General features: G+C 48.9%; 2 protein-coding genes across 4 annotated transcripts in view; one reads left to right on the plus strand and one right to left on the minus strand.

Annotated features, from left to right (window-relative positions):
- Window positions 1-26,408, minus strand: part of TG (thyroglobulin) — a 232,735-nt gene that overhangs the window by 46,885 nt on the left and 159,442 nt on the right. The window lies entirely within an intron of this gene.
- The window catches only part of SLA (Src like adaptor), a 63,712-nt gene that overhangs the window by 19,781 nt on the left and 17,523 nt on the right, over window positions 1-26,408 (plus strand). Inside the window, exons 1-2 of one of the 3 annotated variants that reach the window (XM_023514937.1) lie at window positions 10,005-10,156; window positions 22,072-22,169. In XM_023514937.1, coding sequence (XP_023370705.1) covers window positions 22,109-22,169 — 61 coding nt within the window. In that variant the 5' untranslated portion in view covers window positions 10,005-10,156; window positions 22,072-22,108. Of the gene's footprint in view, window positions 1-10,004; window positions 10,157-21,914; window positions 22,170-26,408 lie in introns of those variants that run through there. The other 2 variants (XM_003792867.3, XM_012807023.2) reach the window with 2 other exon arrangements.

Raw genomic sequence — 26,408 nt, forward strand, 5'->3', positions numbered from 1 at the left:
TAAAGCATTATATAGATGTCAGGTATTAATGTTTATAATGTTATTGCTTCTCAAACTAAAATTTAAAAGAGTGAAATATTCTCCAGTCTAACTAAAAGGCTTTAGGGGCTCAAATTTTGTCTTGGCCAAGGATATTTCTATTGCAACAAGGCTGCCTTATCCCCGGCTCTCCCTCCACGGCTGCCCCACGGCAGCTAGGTGTAATTAGTTGTGGCTCAGTGGGCACTGAAATAGATGCTGACAGATAATTTCACACCCATCCAGTCAGTTATAACCAGACAGCATCACTTTAAATTACAACAAGGCCAGTTTTGAGCTTGCTTTTTTTTTTTGATAATAACAGCATAATCTTATCGTTAGAAAAATGTGTTTGTCACAGAAGTGTTATATTAAGGCATCATAGAATGAGAGTGTTAGGAGGGACTTTAATAAAAGCCGCCATAATTCTGTCACAGACTTTAACCTCATTTTGTCCTATTCATGCACATTTAGAGATGGCTGGGCAAGTTTCACTGGTGCTATTATGCATGAGATGAAAATACTGGGCAGGGCAGTTAAGAGGCCTGACTCTGGGGGCTAATCGCACAGGCCTTATCACTGAATGTCCAGATGCTATTTCCACTGTCCCTGGGACACGGCCGGCTCTAGTCTATTATCAGAATAATTCCATAAGCATCTGTGAGTTCTTCCTATGTGCCTCATGCCACAGGGAATCAAAAATGATTAAAGCCTTAAGGAAGTTTGCAAGCTATGAAGAGGGGGGTTCTTTTTCTAACTTGCTCCCCCAGCCTCCTCCCTCTATTCTCTTTTCTTTCTTCCCTTCCTTCGGTCCAGTGGGTATTTGCTGGTTGCTTGGGCCCCACAAAGGGCTGGTGCCAGCTGTTAGTCATTGGCAAAAGAGACACACCCACTGCCTTCTTGGAACTTACACTTTCTGAAAGTCAGACCCATGGAGGGATAGGGCAGGGGCGTGTCAGGAGACACCCTGGGAAAAAGTCCCTTTGTGGAGCCTGGCACCTTCTAAAGCCACCATAAACCCCCACTGGGAGTCTTTCTTCTGGAAAGACTGTGATGCCTTGTCCTTAGGCAGAATGATCAGCAATCTCTGTGACCTTCCCAGAAGAGAGATTATAAATGGACACAAAAAGAATATTAAATGGAATGTTTCAAATGTCATTGTTAAGATCCCTCTTTGTTTAGAAGTGATATCTGTTCTTCTGTTTCTATTAGAGTCACCATCTCCCAAATGGTGTGTGCAAGATGATCCACTGGAGTGCAGGAAGAACTTTCTAGGGTTTTGTCTTATCAATATTTTATCCTTTGAAAATATTTTAATGTTTGTGATATATAAATTAGTAGAGTCATACATGTACATGCATATAATTGGCTAAATATGAGTACGTTGGGGTGTTTACTTTCAACGTGGGTTCATGATGAAGTTTGGAGATGACCACACTAAACAACAAGAAGAGCCCCTGTTCTCAGTGGTTGAAGAACAGAGTTGAGCTAGGCTGGGTGTGATGGTTCACACCTGTAATCCTGGCACTCTGGGAGGCTGATGCGGGTGGATTACTTGAGCTCAGGAATTTGACACCAGCCTGAGCAAGAGTAAGACCCTATCTCTACCACTTACAGAAAAATAAGCCAAGCATGGTTGCAGGTGCCTATAGTCTCTGCTATTTGGGAGACTGAGACCAAAAGGATTGCTTGAGCCCAGGAGTTTGACGTTGCTATGAGCTATGACACCATGGCACTCTACCTAGGATGACAGTGTGAGACTCTTTTCTCCAAAAAAAAAAAAAGTTGAGATAAGATGTCACCAAAGACTCACAGTTCCTGCTGGTCATCAGACGTGGTCATCAGACGTCTTGCCCTGGGACAGCTATAAGTCTTTCTGGTAAGGCTCAGCTGCGGATAGATGGTGTTGCCTCTGCCATCCATTCTCCTCCTCCCTAACGCTATGTGGCATGACCCAGGTCTGAGGCACGGGCCATTTGGACAACTGAAGAGTTCCCCCTTTTGGGCAGAAGACAAGAGCCAGGCTAGGGACATGGAAGACCTTCCACCAGCCTTTGACTCCAGCTGGGTGGAAGGATGAAAGCCCTGGCTGGCCCTAGAAGAGGCTCATCCCTATTTCTGGCTGACCCTAAGCTGAGGAAAGCCATCCCAGGTCTGTGGAAGAGCAAGAGTGAATTGAGAGGCCCAAACCCAAAGAGCCTTCTAGGAGATAGGCCACAGCAGCAGGTACCTGAAAGGGCAGGTTGGGCGCTGAGGACCTGGCCAGGAATTCCTACATTGTCATTGTAGAATTAATGGAGAATAATAACTAAGAATAAAGGGAGACTGGGAAGCTGGAGCAAAAAAGGATGGAGGATGGAGACTGGACTGATCTGAAGAGGCCCAATTTATCAGCCTGCCCCAGGGGACTCAAGAGAAGAAAGAGGGCAGGAGGCAGGCCAATCAATGAGTGGCAGACACTGAGTCACTTCCCGCTCCAGACAGATACAAATGAAATCATCCCATAATGAAAAACTATCAAGAGGGAACAAAGAAGATCTTGGCCCACACTCCACACTTCAAATGCCGAGCCTTGGTAGATTCCTCTCAGGTCCAAGGTTTAGCTGAACACCAGCTATGGTCAAGCCTCAGGTCCACTACAGCGTGGCCACCCATTTCCTTGGGTTCCTCTCAGCACCAAAGGCCCACCAGCTGCCTGTCATCGTGGCTCATTCCCAGTCCTCATTTGACTTAGGCAAAGCTCCGGAATACCAGGCGTGTGTCACCTTTGTGCCCCACAGCTTAGCTTCACAGCTGGCCCATGGGAGCTACTGCATAAATGTCCATCTAAATAAATGTGCTCCCAAGTTTGGTTCTCGGCCATAAGAGTGTGTGCAGATCTGCACAGCTAGAGGAAGTTAGGAAAGAAGGCAAAGTTGCAAAAACCTAAAATCGGGCCCTGCTCAGAGAACTTCCCAACCTCTGGGAAAGCGGCTGACCTCTTTAGCAACCTTGCAAAGCTGAGAACAGCAAGGTCTTCCCAGATGCAGAGGCCAGAGGGTGAGGCTGAGCAACGGCAGAGAAGAGCAGATCTGATAATCGATGTATCTGTGCAAGTCCTCACAGCAGAGGGGTGCACAGAGAGTGCTTAGTATTTTTCTTTGTCCCGAGAATACTATCACCGCTAAGAGGCATCCCAGAGAAACACAGAGATTCTGAAGACATACAAAGTCAGACAACTAAGTTTGTGAGCTTGTTTTAGAAAACAAGCTCCACGCCTCCTGGCTGAACGTCACTACCGTCCCCCCCAGGTCCTCCCCTGGGGAAGCTGCGCACCAACGCCAGCGCCTCACCCACCCTTCAGAGTTATTTGGGAACTCCTTCTCTGGAACGGCCATCAGAGCTGTTATCAGATGAGATCTGACAATGAAGTTTGCAAATTTATTGTAGAAAAAAGTGCTGCGTACCTTGTTGCTGAATATCAATATGGGAACCTTCAAAGGACTCCCACCGGCCATCTGGTAACCACAGCGATAGTCAGCAATGAGGCATGTAACACTTTTTCTAGAATGAGATCATAAACTTAATTGTCCTACCTTGTACACATTTCAGTTCTATTCCTTCTGGAGGATTCAGCTCACCCAAATGTACTATTTATCCGACTTTAAAGATGGTTCAGAAACATGAACTCACATCTCCAGAGCAACACTTGGGTCTGCTTTCCCCCAGATAGTTGAATTGTTAGCTTATTGCCTTTCCGAAAGGTGAAAGTTGATATTCATAATTTACCATACTTTTGTTCAAAAGGCACAACTGTCATTGAGGCACTGACTGCTTTACTGGCCAGACTGAGGGGCCATCTCTTTGGGGTGGGGTCCTGTGCTAGGCTCGGTGGTCAGGTATTGGACATGCTCCTGCCTTCTCAGGCTTTCACTCTACTTAGTGAGACTGGGAGGCATTCACCCAGCCCACCCCTCCATGCCCCTTATACTACGTTAAGTGGCTTATACACATCACCACATGGATCCTCGTGACCCAGTAGTGTGTGGCCCTCACCGAGGCTGAGAGAGAGACTCAGAGTCCTATGTGAGGCCATGGTGAAGCTGTCTCTCTCTTCTGCTTGACTTCAGTAGACAACGTATCCCATTCCCATGGTTCACATGAAACTCCCAGGGGTGTCCTGAGAGGAAGGAACCGCTTCCAAGGGAGGAGAGCCCTGGGAATGTGTGGGTGAGAAGGTGCCCACACAGCAGGGCAAGGGCGGGGGCACAGTCAGTAAGGACAAGGCAGGAGGCTAGTCTCAAGTGTGCAGTGGCAAAGAAGTCCCTATAGGTGTCGGGTACAGTGGTCTTGGGTGTCAGTGGTGCCATGAGAGCTGGAGAGAGGGGTGGGGAACAGACCAGTGTGCATCCAAGGCCACGGAAGGGATCAAGTCGGTCTGGAGTCTTGGGGAGGTGCTCGAGGAGGACGACAACAGGGCCTGAGTCTCCTCTGAGGACACAGAGCTGGAAGGGGAGCAGTGAGGGAAGAGGTAGACGTGGGAGATGCAGTGGGCGTCTAGAATAACAGTGACAGTGACGCTGATGGTGATCTCACTGCTTCTAGAGCCCACACGTCTGGGTGTGGATGGTGTCACTCATCAGCTGCATGACCGGGAACGAGGATGTTCACCCCTAGGAGCTGGGTTCCTCAGGCGGAGTCTAACCATAGAGAGTAATTGGGAAGAACAAACAGATAACAGAAGCAAGGTCCCGTTTCTCTCCTGGTGGTCCCCAAATACCAGTTCCCCTTCCCTTGTTTCTGCCCCTTGAGCACAAGCACGCCCAGCCCAGCCCCACCCCTTCATACTCATCACCCCTTCCCCTGGGGGTCTTCCTCTCCATCTTCTCATGGGCATTGCTCTCAGCTCATTTCAAAAGCCACCCTTCCAAGGCAGAATCTCTCTCACTGTTCTCATCCCCCAGTCCCTTCTTCAACATTGTTCATTCGTTTTCCTAACTCGGTACCTGGAGCCAGGACTAACACACAGCAGGTGCTTAATAAACAGCCACTGAATAGATGGCTGACTGGAGGAGCAGCCCTCACCCAGCCACAGACTGGCCAGACCTCCACTCTCAGCCACATCTGCCTTGCCATGGGAGCCCCTCTGGATGTGAGAATCCCATCCACACTTGTCCCAAGCACAATGCCCAGTAATTGCGAACTCCCCTGCCAAGGGGACCAGCTCACTAGCTTCTGGGGTCACTTTCTTTTCCTCCAACCGTCAACATTGATGTTTAAAGAGGAGGGGGGGAACCTTGAAATAGAACTGGGAATCTGTTCACACTGGACCACTCCATGAACTCCGACCCAGGGCGCAGCCTCGGCACTACAGCCCCACCGCACGACACTCAGTCACCCTAGGAGCTCCGGACTTCCCAGAACCTGCAGCCCCCTGAGACCTGCAGGTGGATGACTGGGCTTCTCATTGTTCGGGTTAGGAGACCTGCCAGCCCCAGCTGGGGAAATGTAACAACTGTCTCCTGACAATTTTGTGTATAAGGCTAGTTCTTACATAGGGGAACCTTTCCTTTAGTAAAGATGATGACTATGTCTTTGCACTTAACTGAGTAATCCTCACCCCATGCATGGTTGGCATCTTTGTAATATGCCTGGGGCCATTAGTCTGGGCCCTAATAGCTAATTAATTTGCGAAGCACTCCGGAAATCAGATGCTTTCTACGCAGATGGTCCTGGGTGTCTGTGAGCCCTAAAGCCCAGTCTCCTGACAAGACATCACTGGGCCAAGGCAAAAGCCCTGGGTCCTTGGTGTGGGCCTCATCCATGAAGTGGTTTTGTCTTTGCTCCTTGTGCTGACTCAGTATGTCGACCTTGAAGACATACCTCGATGCTGACGTAGAATCCATCCTGGTCTTGCCACATCTCAGTGCCACTGAGTTCTTGGGGGAAACCAGGAGCCCCGGAGTCCCCTCCAGCTCTTCTCCTGAGCTCCGCCCCCCCCATGACCCTGTTTATACCCTGGAGATGTGATGCCAGTGTCTGCCTCCTCCACTAGGTCTCCAGGGGCATAAACTCCTGGAGGGCGGCAGGAAGGGAGGGCCCTATGTCACTCTCTTCCTGCAGATCCCTCCCTGTCTGGCCTCCCTGGGCAGGTTACACACACAAGAAGTATGAAATTGATGTTTGCTAAACTTAGCAGTTCAGCAAATATGCAGTGAATACAGTTTCGTGCCAGTCCAGGAAATAAGGATGGAAAGTGTTTGGCAGTGAGCTCCTAGGGCAGGCCTAGTCTTGCCTGGCACATAGTGAGTGCTGACAAAGGTTTGCTGAATGAATGAATAAATGAATAAATGCATACATGGAGCACAAAATGCATGCCTGAAAAGATGATGATGCTCCCAGACTCAGGCCTCCTTCCTGGACTGGGGTCGGAAGGCGTGTGAACCATCGGCAGCATGGAGAACATGCAGGAGAAGGGAGGGAAGGGCACAGGAGGGCAGGGGCGATGCGGTGGCACACTCAGATGCAGTCCTCCTGTGCGGCCTCGTTGGGGAGAAGCCCCCTGCCTGCCCTCCATGGCTGCGGGACCCCCCTGTGCCAAGTGGCTCTGAGCTCACTGCCTCCCAATACAGTTCCCTCCGCCACATGGCGGCCTCCTTGGAGACACAGCCCCTGTGCCTCCCACACCACCTCAGAGACTGCAGGCCACACACCATGGGGGAGCTTTTACCTCCACCAACAAGCCTGTGGGCCCCATGTGCCTGGGTTTCTCTCTTCTTGGGCTGCCAGTAAGCTGGTGGAGAGGGAGAAAGGGCACCTGGCCACATGGCATCTGTCTGAGGTTATGTAGTGCAGGGTGACCTCTGCAGAGCTATACGGATGTATATGGTGACCTACACAGAAGCAAGAGAATCCCAGGGCACACCTTAGGACCCACAAAGAGCGATGTTCATGGTGTGGGTGCCTTATTCATTTAAAGCTCTCAGGACATCTATGGCAGTGATTTCCAACGGGTGGGCTGCAGAACACTGGTGTGCTGTGAGAGGATCTTAGCTGTACCAGGAAAATTTTTAAAGATCATTAATTAAATTGTTTTCAAACGAAATTCAAAGCATAGTATTTTTTTTTAATTCTTTTGTTGGATCAACATAATTGAAGTGTGCCACAGAAGTTTAACTGTAGGTTCAAGTGTGCCTTGAGGTAGGAAAGGTTAAAAAAACTTTTCTGTGGCACAGGTGTGGTCCACTGGCTCTCAAGCAGGAGCAGTTTTGCTCCCCAAGGCCCACTGGACAATATCTAGGACATTTTTGGTTGCCACGATTTCAGGGTGGTGGGTGCTCCTGGCATCTGGTGGGTAGAGCCCAGGGATTCTCCCAGCCCTCTCCCCTGACACACACATATAACAGAGAATGGTCTGCTCTAAAATACCAGTGGTGCCACCCCCCCACCCAGGGCACTTGAAACAGATACCTAACCTGAGTCACCTGCCCAGTACCATGCCTGGGCCTCAGTCCTGCTTTTACTCTGCAGGCCCCAGGCTGCCACTTCTGTCCCCTCCCTCTTCTCTGTCCACCAGCCCGGGCTTCCAGGCAGCACAGTGCACAATTTGAAGGAGTTGTCTCAAATCTAGTGGGTTTCTTCATGGCTACTCTAGGAGAGGAAAGAAAATTCATGAAATATCCAAGGCCTGGGCAGGGCTTAGTAGCTGCTAAGTGACCACTGGCAAGGGGGCGAGAGCAGGCTGAACCCCAACACCTGGGACTCTGTCTTCAGCAGGTCCTCCTGTCCATGGCCTGCACCTTTCCCAGGCGCCCACTCGACAGGCTTCTCGCTTGACTGGCCCTGCCACTCGACTCGAGTGTCCCCAGACTTGATTATGTCCCTCTCCCAAACTTCCACAGCTTGTGTTAAGCCAGCAGGTCTTTCTGTGTGCACCTCTTAAACCTGGATACCCCAGGGCTGGCTCCTTCCCCTCCTACGGGTTTCAGCCTAGAACACCTCCAGTGACCACCTGTGGAAAGTAGCCCCTCCAGGCCCTCCGCCCCATTGACCTTTGAGACATTTCCTTTAGGGCAGTCACTGTAATCGACAGCTGCCATAGGCAGCCTTTATTACATGACCCCTCCAGAGCAGGTGCTCTCCCTACTCCTGGAATAGCCCTTCCTCAAAGACCCTTTACTGAACGAGGGTCAGGGAAGGAACTCAGAGTCCATCAGACTCCAACCTGCAGCAGATTCTCGATAAATGTCTGTTGAAGAGTTGTCACATAGACTTTGTGTCATTTACTTATTGTGTTAAAACATTTATATTCTAGTTCTAGAAAAATTCACTTGTACCCTTGTTAGACAGACCATATGTTTGATGAAAATATTTCAAATTGTATATGAAAACACTACACTACCCCATGTTTGCATTAATGTACACAGTTATCATTTAATTAAAAAAAAAGAAAGAAAGAAAGAAAGAAAAGTTGTCACAAAGCTCACAGCTCTGACTGTAAGTCCAGAGCTCTTGCACCCTTCCGTGTGAATTTTGGGGGTGGAAAAACCCTTCTGCATACTTCTGCCTAGCTTCTCCTCCCTGCTGAGGTAACTGCCCGCTCGGCCTTTCTGCAGTTTTTCCTCTGTCCCTTCCCAGCTTGCTTTCCACAGAGCGGGTGTTTTCGCGAGTTGTCTGAGGAAGCATCTCTTTATAGTACAGAGCCTTCTAAATTTAGAAGCAGCCCTGAGATTGGTAATTCATCTTCAGAAACTATACCAGGCGAAGTTTCCAAATGACTGTCCCAGCTTGACTGCACCAGCCTTGCTGGGTAGGGGCTGTGGGTCACCAAGACCCAGACTCCAGGCCTGGCTCTGCACTGGGAGTAGCTATGTGATTGTGGCCATGTCACTTGAGTCTCTGGTGCTCTGTCTACTCTGAGAGGGGAGAGATCTGCAAGAGGCTCTGATGGCCGCCCCAGCACAGCCATCCAGCATTCCTGGCCCAAGCAGGCAATTCCCAGGCAATCCTAGGGCCATCATTCCAGAAGATTTTAACTCCACTAACCATGCACCTGGGTTTCTCTGCTTGAGACACACATTATTAATGAGGATATTTATAGGTAGTATTTATATAGCATACATATGATTCACGTTATGTAATATATAGACATATATAGTATATTTTAATTTTAAACCCACCAAAAAGTTGAAACAACGCTCATCTTCATATTCTTCACCTGAATCCAGCAAGTATTAACAATTTTTCGTGTTTGCTTTCTGCCTATCTCATTCTATCTGTGTGTCTTCACACACACACACACACACACACAGAAACACACATAGTGTTTCTTCTAGGCTCACTGCAAACTTGCAGCCATCATGACACATCATTCCAAATAGCTCACCCTGTGTCTGTGGCCCCTGGTAACGAACCCTTCTCCCATATAACCAACCAGACTCTCATTATCAAACCCAAGAGTTAGCATTGATGGAATAGCATCCACTGGGCAAGATTTGCTCAGATGCCCCCTCCCCATCCCTTAATGTCCTTTCTAGTTCTTTTCCCTGACTGTGGGTCCCAGCAAGGATCATACTTTACATCACGTCTCCATGTCTCTCTGGGCTCTCTTTGCTCTAGAATCGCTGCTCTGGAGTCCATTTAGCTATGACATAAGGAAACTACAAAAATAAGGAACCTAGGGCCAGAAAAACCAGAGCCCTGAGCCACAGCCTTCATAGGCCCAGGGAGCTGTGCAGATGCGAACAAATAAATCCATAGCCCCACTTATTTGCCTACTAATGAGGAGGAAAAGACCAAGTTTCTGAATGCCTGGGCCTGACCTGTCATCAAGCTGCCCAAAGTCTCAAGTGCTCTGCTAGGAGGTCGATGACACGTCTATCTCCCAGCCCTGCAGAAGGAAGCCTGCTCCGAGTACTCACTGAAAACAGGAACCTGCCCCACTGTAAGCCCGCGCCTTCCTTGTTCTGGCAGAGGAAGTGTGCCGCCGCTGTGGCAACTGCACTTCTTCTTGGTGGCATGGGTGGCTTCTCCACACCCGTGGGACGCCCGGCTGCCCTCACATTCCGGAGCAGCCCCAGCTGATGGAGAGGCAGTGACCGTGCACCTGGTGGTCCCTCCACAGCCGTCTCCCAAGGGAGGTCATGCCCAGAGTTTGAAGGTATCTCGGGGGATGTGGTAGGAACAGGGTCGGGAGAGATCTCAGGGCCCCTCTTGTGCACAGCAAGGCTTGGCTTTCTGGAGCCAGACAAGTGCTCCCTGACAAGAGGTGGGGTAGCGTCTTGCACAGCACCCAGCATTACAGCCACTTGGTGCAGATTTGATGCCAAATTCTAGAGAGAAGGGCGGAGGGAGCTTGGGCAGGGGGCTGCCAGAGGAGACATTCTCACCATAGCATGCCCCAGCATGCAGCAGGCTTCTTACAAAAGACAGCCAGGGCCTTCCACCAGGCTCTTAGCTGTGGGACCTTGAGCAAGTCACCAAAACCTCTTAGGCCTTCATTTCTTATCCACAAAATGGGAAGCATGGTACCTAATTTGCACAGGTATCAGGCAGATAAAAGGACCTAATACGTGCAAAGTGCCTGGGCCAGTTTCAGACATATAGCAGGTACTCAATAAATGCTATGAGCCTGGAGTCATGACATCTAAAGGCGCGCAGAGCCCAGGTGGGCTGAGGGACCAATTAGAACTGCTCGGAGTCTGGTTGTATGGGTCTTCCTGGGGAAGATGCCAAAGATAAGCAGGTTCCAAGTGTGTGCATGGGAGAGGGGGCCTCAAAGCAAAGGCAAATGTGGGGTATATAAATTCTGAAAACAAAAAATGTTAAGAGGTGGAAGAGATCTGGGAGGACTAGAGTTTTCTAAGGAATTCGGCACACTCCACATTCTTTTGGGCAGCCACCTATTGAGAGAGCGTGGTGTCAGGGAAGCCAGCTGGGAATGTCCAGAGTTGGGGGTGTGTATCTACCATTCTGAGTGACAACGGGCACTGCATGAGGAGGGATTTTTCTTCCATCTTCAGAATAATCCTGTGAGTTTGTGATTGTTATTTGTTTTTGACAAATGAGAAAACAAGGCTCAGAGAGGTATAGTCACTGGCCCAGCCAGCCAGCTGTGGGGAGGTGGAGGCATCGGGGGCTCAGCAAGGGCAAGTTGAGGAAGGATAGGCTGGTATTTAAAATAGCATTCTTCACTGTAATCTGTGAATCATCATTCTGTGGTTTGCTATCAGATGCTGAGAAACTGGGGAGGTAAGTCCAAATAAAAGTTCTGGAAAATTCTTTTGCAACTGGGTGGCGCCTGTGTCTCAAAGGAGTAGGGCGCCAGCCCCATATACCAGAGATGGCAGGTTCAAACCTGGCTCAGGCCAAAAAATGCAAAAAAAAAAAAAAATTATTTTGCAATTAATATTCTCTAGTTAGGAGAAAGCGGAAGTGTTTAACGTGCTCTGAGAGCATAATATTAAAAACCTATGGAACAGAAAAATTGAAATTTTAGATTCCTTCATCTTAAACAGATCTGCAATCTAGGTCAGGGTAGCAAGATAGCAACGTGGAGGTCAGTACTACAATCAGCTGCATCTGGGTCACAGCCTAGGGCAGCCACCAAAGGGCTGTGTGACTCTGGACAAGTCACTTTACCTCTCTGAGTATTAGTTTATTCCGTGTAAAAGGAAGACTAGCTTCCTTGTGCATTTGTAAGAAGTTTAAATTATGTGTAATATGTAGGAGATGCTAAAATACCGAACAGGGGGCCACTGATATCTTTCCTAAACCGGATAATTAAAGTACACGCAGGCCCTGTGGTATCTCGCTGACCAGGAAGGTGTGAACACACAGTGTGAATATGATGACTCAGACTGAAAGACCAATGAGCTGGGCACTCCTTCTCCATTTCTCTGAGCACATATTTCTGCTTGTTCCTCCATTTAACATAAATGAAACAGACATGGGTAGGTTTGCATTGCAGAAAAGTGAATTTATTTTCCTAAAAAAAAAACTTCTCTACTCTGAGTTGTGAAAGCTGGCAATTTTCTTCCAAGGGAAATGCATCTTTCTTAAAGACTTAGAAATTATTTATTCTAGTACACCCACATCAGTGTCCTGTATTAATAGAAGCTGCTGGCTTTTAAATTTTCATTTGACATTCATCAAGAATTTATTTTCTCCAGTTCTGAGAGAGGCTGGAACTTAAAATTCTCATCAAGGTCTTCCAGAGTGTCAGAAGAACCATTTATTTGGTTCTTGTCAGCAACTCGAGGGCTTTGTTAGGACTTTTGTCTGTCTGTCCATCAGCCACTCTATCCATCCATCCATCTATCTATCCATCTATTCATCCTTCCCTCAATAAATATGCATCGAGGTCATACCACGTGACCAACTACCTCCCTCTCTCAACCTCCCCAAGAGTTCCAGAGGAAATGAGCACACCGTGTCCAAACCACTTCCTCCCATCTGAGAACCACCCGGGGAAGGGCATCTTTGATTACGGTAACTAGCTACAGACAGAAACAGTGGGGCCTCAGGGGCTCAGGGGCTCGCATTTGTTGTCAAACAGCTTTGCAAAATCATACTTCTCTCTGTGGCACTGGGGACTTGGGACTGTGGCTGGAGGGTTTGGTTTGTGTGTATGTGTGGGAGGGCATTGGGTGAGTGAAGCTAGGGAGTCCCGAAGAGCTTCCAGAGTGAGTGGGAATTTTCCTTTGACTTGTCTTTAAGGGAAAAGTAACTGCCTGGAATGGGCCGGGCTGCCCTGGAAGGAGACCCCCCTCCTGCCTGTGCTGCACTGAGCACTACAGGCAGCACCCCCAGGATTCAGTCTCATTAACTGAGCATGTACTGTATGCTGGGCACCTGCTAGGCCATGGTTTCTTACTGAGGAATACAGTAGACATGGCCCTGTCCTCAGAAAGTTATCCTGCTCATGGGGTTGTCAGTAAGCCTTCGTGAAACAAATACATAAGGACACACCAGTGTGTGCCTGGAGGGAAGCAGAGCACAGGAGAGGCCACAGAGGCGAACCAGCACGGTCAGCATAGTCAGTTTCCCATCATCCTCCAATTATCCTGGGAGGCAGCTTAATCCTCCCCCTGACCTGGGTGGGCCTCCCCAGTTTGCAGATGTGCCATCTCCCCCATTCCTCCTCTACCCTTGGCCTTCCAAGCCACATAAACAGTCAACTTAAAAACACCCATCCTCTGAATGCAAACCTCACGCTCCTGAGTGTCCAGCACCAGCCTGCAATGCACTGCTCTGTCTGCACCAGCAGGTCCACATACTGAATGCCCATGGGGAGCACAGCCCTCTGGGACACAGGAGAGCAGCAGCTTCTTGTCGTAGAGAAAGATAGATCTGCACAGACCTGCAGTGGACATGGGGGGCCCCCAGCGAGTCCACCCACTATTTATAGGAAAGCCAACTGATACCCAGACCAGCTTGCCCGAAGTCTCAGGGGCCCGCTATGAATTCCAAAGGGATCAAATATAAAAAGGGAAAAGTAGGAAAAAACTGAGGTAACGCTTCCTCTTCATAGTATTGGAGTCACCATTCTCATGACTTACGACAAAACTGACAACTTTGGGGCACTCAGAGGGAAAAGGCAGGGCCTAACAGCTGGGTCTTTGGCTGCTGTCCCGTGTGAAGGGTGGTGGCCTTACAGCAGCCCAAAGCAAGGCCACCTGTACGTGCAGGACAGTGGGCAGGCTGGTTTCCACACCTGTGTGCATTCTCTGCAAGTCTCACCAGCCATCCCAGCTCTTAGAGCCTCTAGTATTAGAATTAAAATTTCAGGAAGCAAAAACAAAGGTAATTGAAGGAATTAGGGGTGGGAATAAAAAGAAGCAGCATTTGAAACCTGGCCCCATCCCAAATTAGCTGTGTGACCCTAAGCAAGTTTTTAGCCTCTCTGTGTCTCAGTTTCCCCATCTATAAAATGGAGAGTTCTTTGGGGCACCAAGTGAGTCAGTGTAACTTAAACCTCTAACTTAGGCCCTCTAACATAGTGGATGTCCATTTAGATTAGTGTATCTTTCCTCTGAAAACAGATAGAGATGTCTGTCTGCAGGCAGCCGTTTCTGATAAAGGTCATTGTTAAGAGAAAGATCAGTAATGAGTCTATGCACTCCAGTGGCCCTTCTCCCCGGGTTCCATGTTCAGAGATGGTGCATTGGAAACTGGAAATGAGCCGCAATAGAAGTGTTCATTCACACTACAGAAATTGGTAAACATACGAGTTAGGAATTCCCGGCCCCTTAACACCGACTGTCAACCGTTCACTAGCACGACGCTAATCCGCTCTTTCCTAGGCAGTTTCTTCAGTTTTCATCTATTTCTTTTCATTTCCATATGGAGCATCTTCTGTGTCGCAGCAGAGAGTAGAAACAGCCCTCATGGCTGCCTGCATGGCCCTTGCAGTCAAGTACAGGGAACGGTCACTAATCAACCACACAAATAACTGTGAAGTCATTCTTGTCACCGCAGGGGCAATGTAGGTGAACCTGGGAGCTAGGGATGGATTGATGAGTTCAAAGAGAATAGCATAGCGGCTCTCAGCCCAGGCAGCAAATTAAAAACATGCTGGGGGATTCTTTAGTGGGATCAAGCCCCATTAGACCAACTGTCTGGGTGTGGGACTGTAGCATCTGCGCTTGGACAAGTGACTCCTATTGATGGGGGAGACCTAGGAGCAGAGCGCTCATCATCTGCAGTGTTGTGTTAAGTAAAATATTGATTTCCATGGTATGCAGGAGGTTTATGAGTAATGCTGGTGATTCATGCGTGTGCATAAAAACCAAAACTGACTCTTGCTGGGAAATGTGATGCAATAAATCACAAACTTTACAACTCCTGTGCCCAGATGCCCGGACTTTTAGCCTCTCTGTGAAAGTTTCCATCTACCTTCTCTGATAAAATATGCATTTCCCAAGTACACATGCCAAAAGTAAAAGGCCTATTTCAAATTAACTGTTTTCCCATCCTGTGTAATGGATGGTACCAAAATAATTGTCTTTATCACTCTTTTCTCATTATTTGTTATGCCAGCTAGCTTACAGGTTGTGTAGATACTCAGGGGCCTGTGTATTGGGGGCCATTGTATATGAAAGTCGATTAAGAAGGAAAGAAATTGGCGGGGTGGAGGGAGGACATATTCTATTTCAGTGAAGTGCTAAAGTCCTGGCAGAACGGCATGTTCTGCCCACCTTGACATGCCAGACACCAGTCCCACAGACTCCACCTGCTGCTTTGACCCCGGGTCACCTTGGCCCTTGTGCCAGCAGAGCGGTGAGCCACAGGACCCTGCAGTGTGCCGAGCCTTCCACGCCTGCTCTCTCCTATCCTTACTTAGGAAAACCCAGCAACGCAGGCATGGCTATGCCATTAAAAACTAACAAAGTCAATAGAAAGAGCAATTCTGTAACTAAATAAGGGATGAAACTGAAATTTGCCCCAGCATTGACTGGCCTTAAACCTGGCTTCTTTCCATGATATCTTAAAATGGCCATAAAGTATGCACTAGGCCATGTCCCTCCTATTTTGGTCTTAGATGAAACCCAGTCTCCCTATTAGCCTAAGAGTATATGAGAATGCCTTCTGGGCACACATGTGCAGAAGGGGCCAGAACACAGTCCTGTGGACACAGTCCCACAGTCTTGTGGGTGAGGCTGGCAGCCAGGCTGACAGATGGACAGGACCCCTCTCATAGTGGGCAGAATGATGGACAAGGAGTCACGACACTTGTCCCAACTTGTTGTGTGACCTTGACCAGGCTGCTTGCCCTCTCTCAGCCTTTACTTTGTCCTATGAAGACATTGAATTGCTACTTTTTTTTTGGCTGGGGCTGGGTTTGAACCCACCGCCTCCAGCATACAGGGCCAGCGCCCTACCCTTTTGAGCCACAGGCACTGCTTGAATTGCTACTTTTTTAATCAGTGTTTTATGAAGTCCCAGGATTGAGGTGTCTTATCAATAGTAGTAAAAGGTTAAGGTGCTGAACCCCAAGCCCCAAATAGTAATTCACTTTTATTTAGCTCATCTGTTGAATTTATGGGAAAATAGTCTTTAAAATGTGCTTTTAACCAGAAAGTTTGAAGTATCTTAGATGAGAGGACCCCAAGTTCTCCTCCTAGTGGCTCTTGAGGGCCTCTGATTCTGAATCGGGCATGAGACAAAGGCTGGAGGGCTGGGTGCGCCTCTCTAAGCAGCTGCCTGTAGGTCTTGCCCCTGCGTGGTGCCCCCCGAGCCCAAGGGGCACACGGGCTTCCTCTGCTGTGCAGGAAACTGGGGAGCAGAAGGGGGAGGGTGGCAGCTGCACCTGCCCTGCAGGAGAACAAGGAATGATGTGGGTCACGGGGCAGCACCTGGCAGCCCCCAGCCTCATACTCAGGGAGGTGCACCTGCAAAGAGAGGTCAGGATGTGGCAGGAGCCCCCGGAAATCCTGTGGGGTCTTCGTCAGGGAGACCAACTGATGCTAAGCCCTTGTGCCAGCTCTTACTTTTCCTGAAGCCGAGAGTGAGACCACAGGCAGTGCTGCGCGAGCCAGTTGTGCAAGAGTAACAGGGACAGTCCTAGAGGACAGTTGAGGCAAAAGAGCCATGCGAGGCCTGCCCAGACTCTTCCCTATCATATTCGAGGACCCTCAGGCCCAGGTCAGGGAAGAGACTTGCTCAAGCTTGCACAGTGGCCACCCAACTCCCCCAAGGGATCCAGCTTTGGTAAACTTTAGCTACCATTTGCCAAACACATCTGCTTTAGATATAATCTGTAATTTAATACACAAAACAACCCTGCAAGGCATATATTTGTATTCCAATTTGATGGATTCAACACTGGAGGCTCCGAGAAGTGAGGTAACTTGCCAAAGGACACATAGCCAGAAGGTCGGGAGCTGCACTCTGAACTCAGCCTGTCTGCTTTAAAAACTCCTGCTTTAAGGCTCCTCCTTCTTTCCAAGCTTGTGATCATCAAAGAAATTCATGCATAAGGGAGAAAATTTGGATAATTTAGAAATGTGTAAGTAAAGAAGTAATTGATATATTCATCTGCAAGATCACTATTTATGAAAAACCCTTAGAAATATTTTAGAAATTTTCTTTTAATATTTTTCTATATATATGCATTTGAACAGTAAATTTTTATGGCATACATACACAGCATGGAAGACTATTCATCCATAAAAAGATGGAGATTTCACCTCCTCTTTTTTATTAACCTGGATAGAATAGAAGAACATTTTCTTTAGTAAAGTCTCACAAGAATGGAAAAGCAAGTATCCAATATTGTCAGTGCTAATATGAAACTAGCAGATAAACAACTACAGGACCACATGAGAGAAAAACACAATTAAATTCAAATAGGGAGAAAGGAGGGAAGAGGGGGCCCAGGAAGCTCTCCCTAACTAGCATAATGTGGGGGGGGGGAGGTACACGGCACAGCTCCTGGGTGAAGGATTCAACCCCACGACCTGGACCATACCTAACAAATACAAACAATGTAACCCAATCCCATGTATCCTTATATTAGTAAGAAATTTAAAATTAACAATACATGCAATATCCCATTAAATCCTCAAAAAATAAATTCGATAAGCACAACTAATACTTCTGTTTGCTTTTTTCTTGTCTCATAGCAGTAACAGTTTTTTTTTTTTTAAATAACACCATGAAAGGCTGGAAAAGGGCACACACGATTCACTCCTGCCCCTTTGACCAATGCAGGCCTCACCGGCCTCTCTCTCCTATCCCTTTGGCTGACTCCCCTCCACTGCTCTGATCCCCAGCCCTGGGCTTCTGAACACTGCCAAGTGACATCTGAGATACCTCTTAGGGCCTCTATGTCTCTTGTCTCCCAAGTTCCTCCAAAGTTTAGTGTTCCTGAGGTTTGCTTTGATGACTTTTAAAACATTACTTTTCTGTTGCTTTCTTAGACTTAACCAGAGGGCAGGCAAACAGGGCAGCCCTACATGGCAATTAAGAGCCCAGATTTGGGGCTCAGGCAGACCCGGTCGGAACCTCACTGTTGCCTCTTCCTAACCTTTAACCTGGGACAAGTCACTTAGTTCCTCTTGTCTCTGAAGTGCGGCTATTGTGAGCAACCCAGGACATGATGGCTGTGCCACACTCAGCCTCGTGCCTGGCAGAGGGTAAGCAGGTCAGCTGTGGTCGTGGTGTTCTGGGCATCACTGTCACGACTAGTGTCGAAGTGTAAGGTGGACACTAAGGCTTCTCCACTAGCAGCGTCGGGCTCCCATGCCTTAGATCAGTGGTTCTCAACCTTCCTAATGCCGGGATGTATTTTCATTGTTACAAAGGGGTCGCAACCCACAGGTTGAGAACTGCTGCCTTAGATGAAGGTCATATGACTGGATGTACCACTGTCACTTTTGTAGCAGAAAGTTCTAAAGTCAAAGGGAAGATTGCTCCCAAAGTAGGTTCTCCTATTAATTCCTCCTGTAGGCAAGCATTTGGCTGCTGGTTTTACTGCAGTCAGGACCTGCCTTCCCTTGGTCAGGGTTCCTCACATTCTCTCCTCTTTGTTCTACTAAGATGGGATTCAAGCTACCTTCCTACCCAATTGAAAGGCACAGAGGGGAAGGGTGCACGGACCTGCCCTCGGATGCTGTCCCAGGCATGGAAGGTTCTGAGAAGGCTGCTGCCTGGATTTGTAAGATAAAGCAGAGCACACAATGAAAAGATCCTGGATCGTCCTAAACAAAAGCCTTGTCAGAGCAGGGCTGCTCCACACCATGCATCCTCCAGTGGTGGCCAGTCACACGCTGACCAGAGACAGCAGCCTAGTCATTGGCCAAGGGTATGGGTTCTGAAGCTGGGACATGCCCAGGCTCCAGTTTTGGGACAGTAAGTAGGTGAGATAACTCCTGGCCTCCACACTAAGAGGGTGAAAGGGGAGTATATGTCCTTGGGAATGCTAGGAGATTAAACACAGGGCTGTCTGCAAACTGCCTGCCAGAGCTGGGCGTTGTTCACATCTCCCCTTGATCCTGAAGAAGATGAAGACAGGTTTGGATTCTGTCTAATGCGACTGTATAGAAAATGTGCTGATTAATAATTTTCAAAAAGCCATTGAGTCTTGATTGCTAAAATTAAATGGGGTTAAAAGGCTCTTTCTTTGGAGAGCATCTTTTCCACTCATCTCATTTTTCAGAAGAGGAAACTGAGGTCCAAGGTCAAACAAAGAAAACAGCATTGGTCCAAGACTGGAGGGCAAAGAAGGGGGTCACTAGTCAGGATCTTTGACCTGGGAACCCAGCAGTTACATCACAAAGAAAAAGGAGAAAGAAATCAAGAATTTTCAGAGCCAGTGTTAATTAACTCATTTCTCTTTTGCCCTTTCCTTATTATTCCTAGAAGCAATTATGTCTCTTGTACCCTCTTTCCCACCTCCAGCCACTATATAAAACTGTCACAGATTAAATCAAATTGTTCAGCCATTTCATTAGGGAGACTCTAGCTCTCATTCTCTGGGGGCATTTTCACGCTTCTCAAATAAAACCCTCTCTCAGATAAGTTAACTCCTTCCTGGAGAGTATACCACGCCAGTGAGCACACCAGGGGATGCTGGGACCTGGTGGGCTCTTGATGGGCTAATACCCCCTTAATCATGAAGGGTGAACTCCAAGTGGTGAGTGAGACAGATGAGGCCAGAATATGAGAGAGAAAGATAGACCATGTGTTAGAACCCGGGCCTCTGAGATTGACTGCACCTGTCTTATCTCCCACTCCTGGTATGTTTCTTTTCATGGATGAACTTCAGTTCTCCCATATGACAAGGCAAGTTTCAAGTCTTTTCCCATACTAGTTTTCAGGAATTCCCCCAAATATCACATGAATAATTGAGAATAATTATAAAGTTGCTGGAAGAGAGGTGATGGTACTTCACCCTGACGGATAGCAAAGTCTTTTCCTGACTCATTTTCTGGAATAGTTGTGATATAAAGAAGGGGAGGGACTAGGGTTTCTGGAAGAAGCCTGTTGCTTAGAAATGGCTCAGAGGGGGAGGATGGGGTGGAAGGGGAGGCCAACAGGGCTGGAGAGAACCCAGAGCATCCAGAGGGGACTCAGCTTTAATGACACCTGATACCAAGTGTCAGGCTGAAAGGACAGAAAGGCATTGTTGAGCCCATGCGTCCTGTCCTGGGACACTGGAGACAGCAGGAGGTGGCATTATTTCAGATTGAGCTCTGCTTGCTGAGACCTTTCTCTGGAAGCCCAAAGGCCTCAGTCAGGTCTCAGTGACAGCAGATGGGGAAGCTGAGGGACCAGGGCAGCTGGTGGTTCCAGGAAGCAGTAGGAGCAGGACAGAGACGGGCCCGGGTGGGACAGGCTGTGCATGACACGTGTGTGCTTCCCATGGCCTGAGTCACCCGCATGCTTCCTGAGGCCCTGAGCCGGTCACACATATGCTCCCTGCAGCCTGCATGGGGTGGCTTTTGTGGCCAAAGACTCCTCTGGGCCAGGAAGGCCACTCTGTTCACTTCTTCCCTAAAAATGCCTAAGGTGGCCTTGGTGGCAGCACAGGGCCCCAATAGGTCAGTGAGATCCCATTGTCCTGCCTTTTTCAAGGTCCAAGGTCTAGCACCTAGTGGATGCCTGGGAAGCATCTGTCTAAGTGCAGGCAATAAGGGCTCCAGTCCTTCCATCTCTCCCTTCTTAAGCATTTGGGGGGCACATTTTTTTGAGTGCACTTACCAGGTTAGGGGCCTGAGACAAGTCCCACCCATCCCTGTCCTCCTGGTGTCCAAGTGATGCCCAGCCAACCAGAAGGGTCCTACCAGGGTCATGTCAGGCTGGTGTGTGAGGAGGGTAGGGGTGAGAGTGGAGAAAGACCTTCCTCAGCCTCTAGACCCTTGCTCTGAGGGCAGCATGCCTTCCACAGCCTGCAGGGCACAGGGAAGGCTTTGAGGATAGGGTAGGAGTTGGACTGGCTGACTTTGTGCCCTTCCAAACTCGTAAGGGTTTGACCTAATGCTGCTGATGCAGATGAAGGAGGCTAAGTTTCTCCCCTGTGTCTCAACCACCCAGAGAACCTAATCTTTGGTCATCCATGTCCCTTTCCAAAGTATTTGTATGAGGGTCCAGAATTTGAACATTTACCATTAAGGACAATCAGGAAATGGACGGTAAATGGCAATAACTAGCCTGTGTTTTACGCCAGGCCAGGCTGTAAGTGGTTCCCTGGCTTTATCTCAGTTAAGTTTGCAGCCACAGCCCAACACTATTCTATTATTGTCCCCAAACAGGCAGAAAAGGCTTGATGACTTGCCCAAGGTCATCCAGTTTGGAAGTGTACAGCCAGAATTTAAGCCTGGGTGGTCACCCTGGAAACCACATGGAGCAAAGCAGACACGGAGCGTCAGTGTTTCAAATCCCGGCTCCAGGCTACTTGCTATGTGACTGTGGACAGGTCCTCTACTCTCTCTGAGACCTGGTTTCCTTCACAGCAGCTCAGTGTAAACACAACACGGCGACTTTACAATGACCAACAGGAGCAGTAATGTATAAGTGCTTTGGCAGTACGCAAAGCGCACAGCCAGCACACAGCATCGTAAGGAAGCTCTCCTTTTTAATCTTTTGTTAAAGAAAGTGTGTTGAAACACTCAAAGGAGATGAGAAAAAGCAGAAGCAGAAAGTGCCCCCTGCTCACTCCTTCTGGTGAAATGGGCACACACACACTCCCTAGGTTTACATTTGCTGATTCCTGAGGGCACCTAAGTCCAGAAACTTTCTGGGCCACCTGAAAGGCTGCTCAGCTTCTCCGACAAACACTGGCGGGGCTGCTCGCGTCTTCAGCGAGGGTGTGGAGGAACGGAAACTTTTGCACCAACAGCATTTGCTAGCAACTTCCCTCTCTGTGGTTTTTCTCTGTCATTCCCTTGATAAAAGAACTCGAGCTGCGCAAATGTAACCAACCTTCACAAATCTCATCTTCACATAAAAGCAGCCGCCTTTCCAGAGCAGGCAGTCTGAGAAATGATGCACGATGCTCTCTAAACTGGGTCACTCGCTGCTCCGAGGGCTCAGGGCACGCTTGACTCTCCCTGTTTTTCTCCTGTACCGTAGGCTCCCAGAGTCTCCATCAGCCCCAGGAGAGAGAGAAATGGGAAACAGCATGAAATCCACTGCTGCACCCCCAGAGAGGCCTCTGCCCAGCCCCGAGGGTAAGTCTGACTTCTGTGGAATTGTGCTGAACTCTGTGCTGTTGGAGCCTGAGACAAAGAGTGGGTGCAGACCACTGTTGAAACAGGGTGAAGGGCACCTAGGGGCTCGCCCCACTTGTCTCCAGCTCTGAGTGTGCTTCAGATACTTCACAATGAAGAGTCTCAAAGTATTGGATGTTTGCACGATCACTGGTATTTTGAGATGGAGCTCCCAAATCAGCTGGTTCATTCGCTTTATTTTACTAGTGGGGAAACTGAGGCCCCAAAGGGGACAGAATTCATGTCATTGGCTATTTGCTAATGGATTTCCAACTCAGGAAGTGATTCTGAGACTTAGACTCATGCCGGCCACGATAGGACATTATCGTCCTTGTAGTCAGCTCTGCAGAAACTTTATCAGTGCTTCTTTACTAAGCTAGAACTATCCTGTGGCATCTTCCTGAAAATAAAGTCCAATTGGTAGGACTGCAAGATGCTAAGTACTCCTGGGAGGAGAGTCCGACACTGCAGGTTAATCAGTGATGAGAAAGGTAGCTTTGTGGAGAGATGCCAACTCTGTGGCCAGAGTCCTTGAGCAACTGGCCAGAGAGCAGAGAGGAAGCACCAGGGAGCAGAAGGCAAAGGCTGAAAGTCATGGCCATAGGACTCTGGGCTTAGCTGCCCTTGCTTTTATTTCAGAAGATTCCTAGTCTAGGCAGTGGGGGTACAGATGGGGTCTCCCCAGGGGATTCGGAAGGGGATGGTCAGGGAGGCCAGGCGTTCATCAGTGTCTGCAGGGTGAGTCATGGTGCCCTTTGGGACACTTCTGACCCTTCTACATCCTAGCAATGGGGGCCTGGTGTCCCATCTCCTGGCAGGGTGACCATACCTGGTTCCTGACCCCCCTTAGCACCGTGCGAGGCAAAGTTCACTGGGTACAGAGGGCCACCCCTCTGCCCACCTCCATGCAAGAGTAGACTGAGCCAGGGCCCTGCAGCCTCTAGTTACTGCTTATCCATGGCTTCTAAGGCCCCTTAACAGAGGAGCCCCCTCACTTCTTCCAAAGTGGACACATCCTCCGATGTGGTATGGTCAATGGCCCTTTGGATGCCCCCAAGTGACTATGTCAAGACCTGCTACCCTGTTCCTCCTTCAGGTCAGAAGCTCTGATTTTTCTATTCTAGCTATTTCTCTTCCCCAAATGAAAGGGGGGAAAAGAAAAAGAATGTTCCCCAGGACCAAAGAGATGGAACCAGGTGACAAAGCAGAGCCAAGTGTGGCCCCTGGGCTCCCTTCTCATCACTGAGCAGGGTCAGGTCACTGCCGCCTCCTCTGGTTACACCCCACCCACCCACCAAACCCATCCTGTGTTGTCTCCTCTCAGCCCGGGGTGGAGGGGACAGCATGCTTGAGCAAACCCCATGAAAACATCAGCCTCCAAGGACTGGCTCATTTGCCTTTATTTTTTAAGATGCAAATCGCCACAAAATAAGTTTCTCTTTTTCCACTGTGTGGGTGGGAGGTCACCTCTAACAAAGGAGGTGGAGAGAGGGGTCTCCCCACCCCTCCACCCCCGGGTGAGAGAATTCCCCAGGTCATACCCAGTTTGAGATACAGGTAACCACATCAAGTGCTGGTGGGTCGATTTTCCACCCCCACCTCTAAAAAGTTTCCCTTATCATTGGTCCTGACTTTATTTCCTCTTTTCTCTCATGCTGTTTGAGTAAGGAAGACAGGGGTTCAGTTGATGCTGTGTTAAGTAGCCCCTCTCTGACCGATGCAAACGGTGAGGAATTTCATGGAATGGGCTCCCGCCCAGCCAGAGCTCCTCATGGTCACCCATTTGGTTGGTCTCAGACAAGTAACCCAGGAGGCTGTGCAGTCTTGTTGGTTGCTTTTGGTCAGCAAGCAATGAAAGTCCCTTCCAGCATCAGCCTGAGTGGCGGAGAACACAAGGTACCAAGCCCAATCCACCCACTTTCAGATAGACAAGTTTTCTGAGCTTTCAGGAGACCGTTCTTCCCCCCAGACCAGGACTATGGGTATCTTGGAACATGGCTTTACCCACCTGTTTTCTCCTAAACCAAACTTTCTAGAACATGCCTGATTAGTCTAGTTCCCAGGAACTAGACTATCATAAAACCCACAGAGGAAGGAGGCCTGGATAGAAACAGGGGCAGGCATGTTCCAGAGCTCTGACTGGGCTCTCAGTACTGTCCCTTGGAATGTGTGTGACTATAGGTAAGTGTCTTAGCCTCTCCTACACACTCAGCTGCAAAACAAAATTAGAACACTCCTTCCCTCACGGTATCAGAGCCACACAGAGTAGGTGCTGATGAAGGAGGGTGTGGAAACTTTTGAAAACTCCATCTTGGTTTATGTGACAGCACTAGGCTATATCCAAAAAGGCCATTCCCTGAAAGTTTGAAAGTGACAGAATTGGCAACATCATGACTTGTTTCCAAATCATTCCTAATAGTTAATCTTCTGTGAAATTCTGTACACACCTCTGTGCCAGATGTGGGCAGTGAGGAATTGACTACGACCCAAGGAACCCTCAGTATGGCAGGGAAACAACACATTTGTCCCTTACAAAGAGAATGCAGTCACTCTGCTGTGATCTTCCGGCCTCTGCTTCTTGCTTTCTTATCCCCTGGACCTCAAGTGAGATCTCATTTTTTGACAGAGGTAACAGTGCAGAGCCCAGTGCTGCTCAGGCAGCTGCCCCCGTGAGAGGAAGGCGGTGGGGGACACTCTGGGGAGGAAGAAGAGGGCAGGGGTGTCTCACCGCCCAGTTCAAAGCTTCTCAGTCTTCGGACCACCTGCATCGGAATCCCAGGCCCTACCCTAGATGGTGGGTGGTAGCAGCAAGCTGAATTTCTTACCAGTCCCTGCTGAATTATAAGCCCCCAAAACTTGCAGGACACAAAGCAGGTTTTAGTCTTGCCTCTGCCCTAACAGGCAAGGTGAGAGAAGTGAGTTATCCCCTTAGCGTCTCTCTGATCACCTGCTTAGCCACGAGTCCAAGCCCTTCATACGCCCAAACTCTTAATTCTCACAACAGTCTCACGAAGTAGTCGCTATTATCATCTCTACTTTGCAGTTGAGGAAACTGAGCCATCAGAAGGTAAAATGACTTGCCTGAGGCCAGACAGCTCAGAGAGGACAGCTGAGATTCAAAGCCAGGGCGGAGGGAGGGCACCTGACCCCAGAGTCCCTCTGTCACCACCACAGTATATGGCTGGAGACGATGGGCTTTAAGAGGAAGCACCAGGGTGTGCGTGCCTGGCCACCAGACTGAATGACACAAACACTCAAGTGCCCTTTCGGGGGCTCTGACTCTGAGACCCTGTGTCAGACTTGGGACCAGATCCTCGTCTCCTGTTCAGGTCTTGCCCACTTCACTGCTGACCTGTGAGATGGCTTCAGGGAGAATGTGATCATTCATCTTTCTTGTCATTGGGCGCTTAATCGATATGATAAAAAACAACTGGCTTGACAAATCTATGATTTTGCATTGCTTAAAATAGCACAAAATGTTTTTCTAAAAATTCTAGGCTTGCGCTTGTGGCTCAAGTAGCTAAGGTGCCAGCCATATACGCCTGAGGTGGCGGGTTCAAATCTAGCCCGGGCCCGCCAGACAACAATGATGGCTGCAACCAAAAAATAGCCGGGCATTGTGCTGGGCACCTGTGGTCTCAGCTACTTGGGAGGCAGAGGCAGGAGAATCGCTTGAGCCCAGGAATTGGAAGTTGCTGTGAGCTGTGATGTTATGGTATTCTACCCCAGGGCAAGAGTTTGAGGTTCTGTCTCAAAAAAAAAAAAAAAAAAAAAAAAGGAAAGAAAAGAAAAGAAAAATGCTACCAAGCAACTAGTAGTGTAGAGTAGGTGGCACTCTGCTATGGTGACGGAGACCAGGGTGATCTAGGCCTGGCACAGGTGCATGCTCTGCCGGGGTGTCCTCGTTCTGAAAGCCGGCATTAACTTAGGAGGTGCACGTTCTCAGGCCGGTCTCTGGGCCCTCCTGCCCAGTGCTCATGCTCACAATGGGGCAGTCACAGCACATCAGCTCCACAGAACGGGGTAAGGACTAAATGGGCAACATGTCCCACAGCCCGGTGCCAGCTTCCCCTCAGAGCAGCAGCCCTGGGAAGGTGCCGGAGGAAGTGGGATGACAACAGTTGAAGTCCAGGAAGCTTCTGGTGCCCAAGCTAACCCATTTCTGAGTCTACGGACCCCAAAAGGTCTGCTCTATGCTAA

This window comes from Otolemur garnettii, unplaced genomic scaffold (assembly GCF_000181295.1).
Source record: "Otolemur garnettii isolate 467f Iridium unplaced genomic scaffold, OtoGar3 scaffold00062, whole genome shotgun sequence".
In the NCBI taxonomy this organism is placed as follows: domain Eukaryota; kingdom Metazoa; phylum Chordata; class Mammalia; order Primates; family Galagidae; genus Otolemur; species Otolemur garnettii.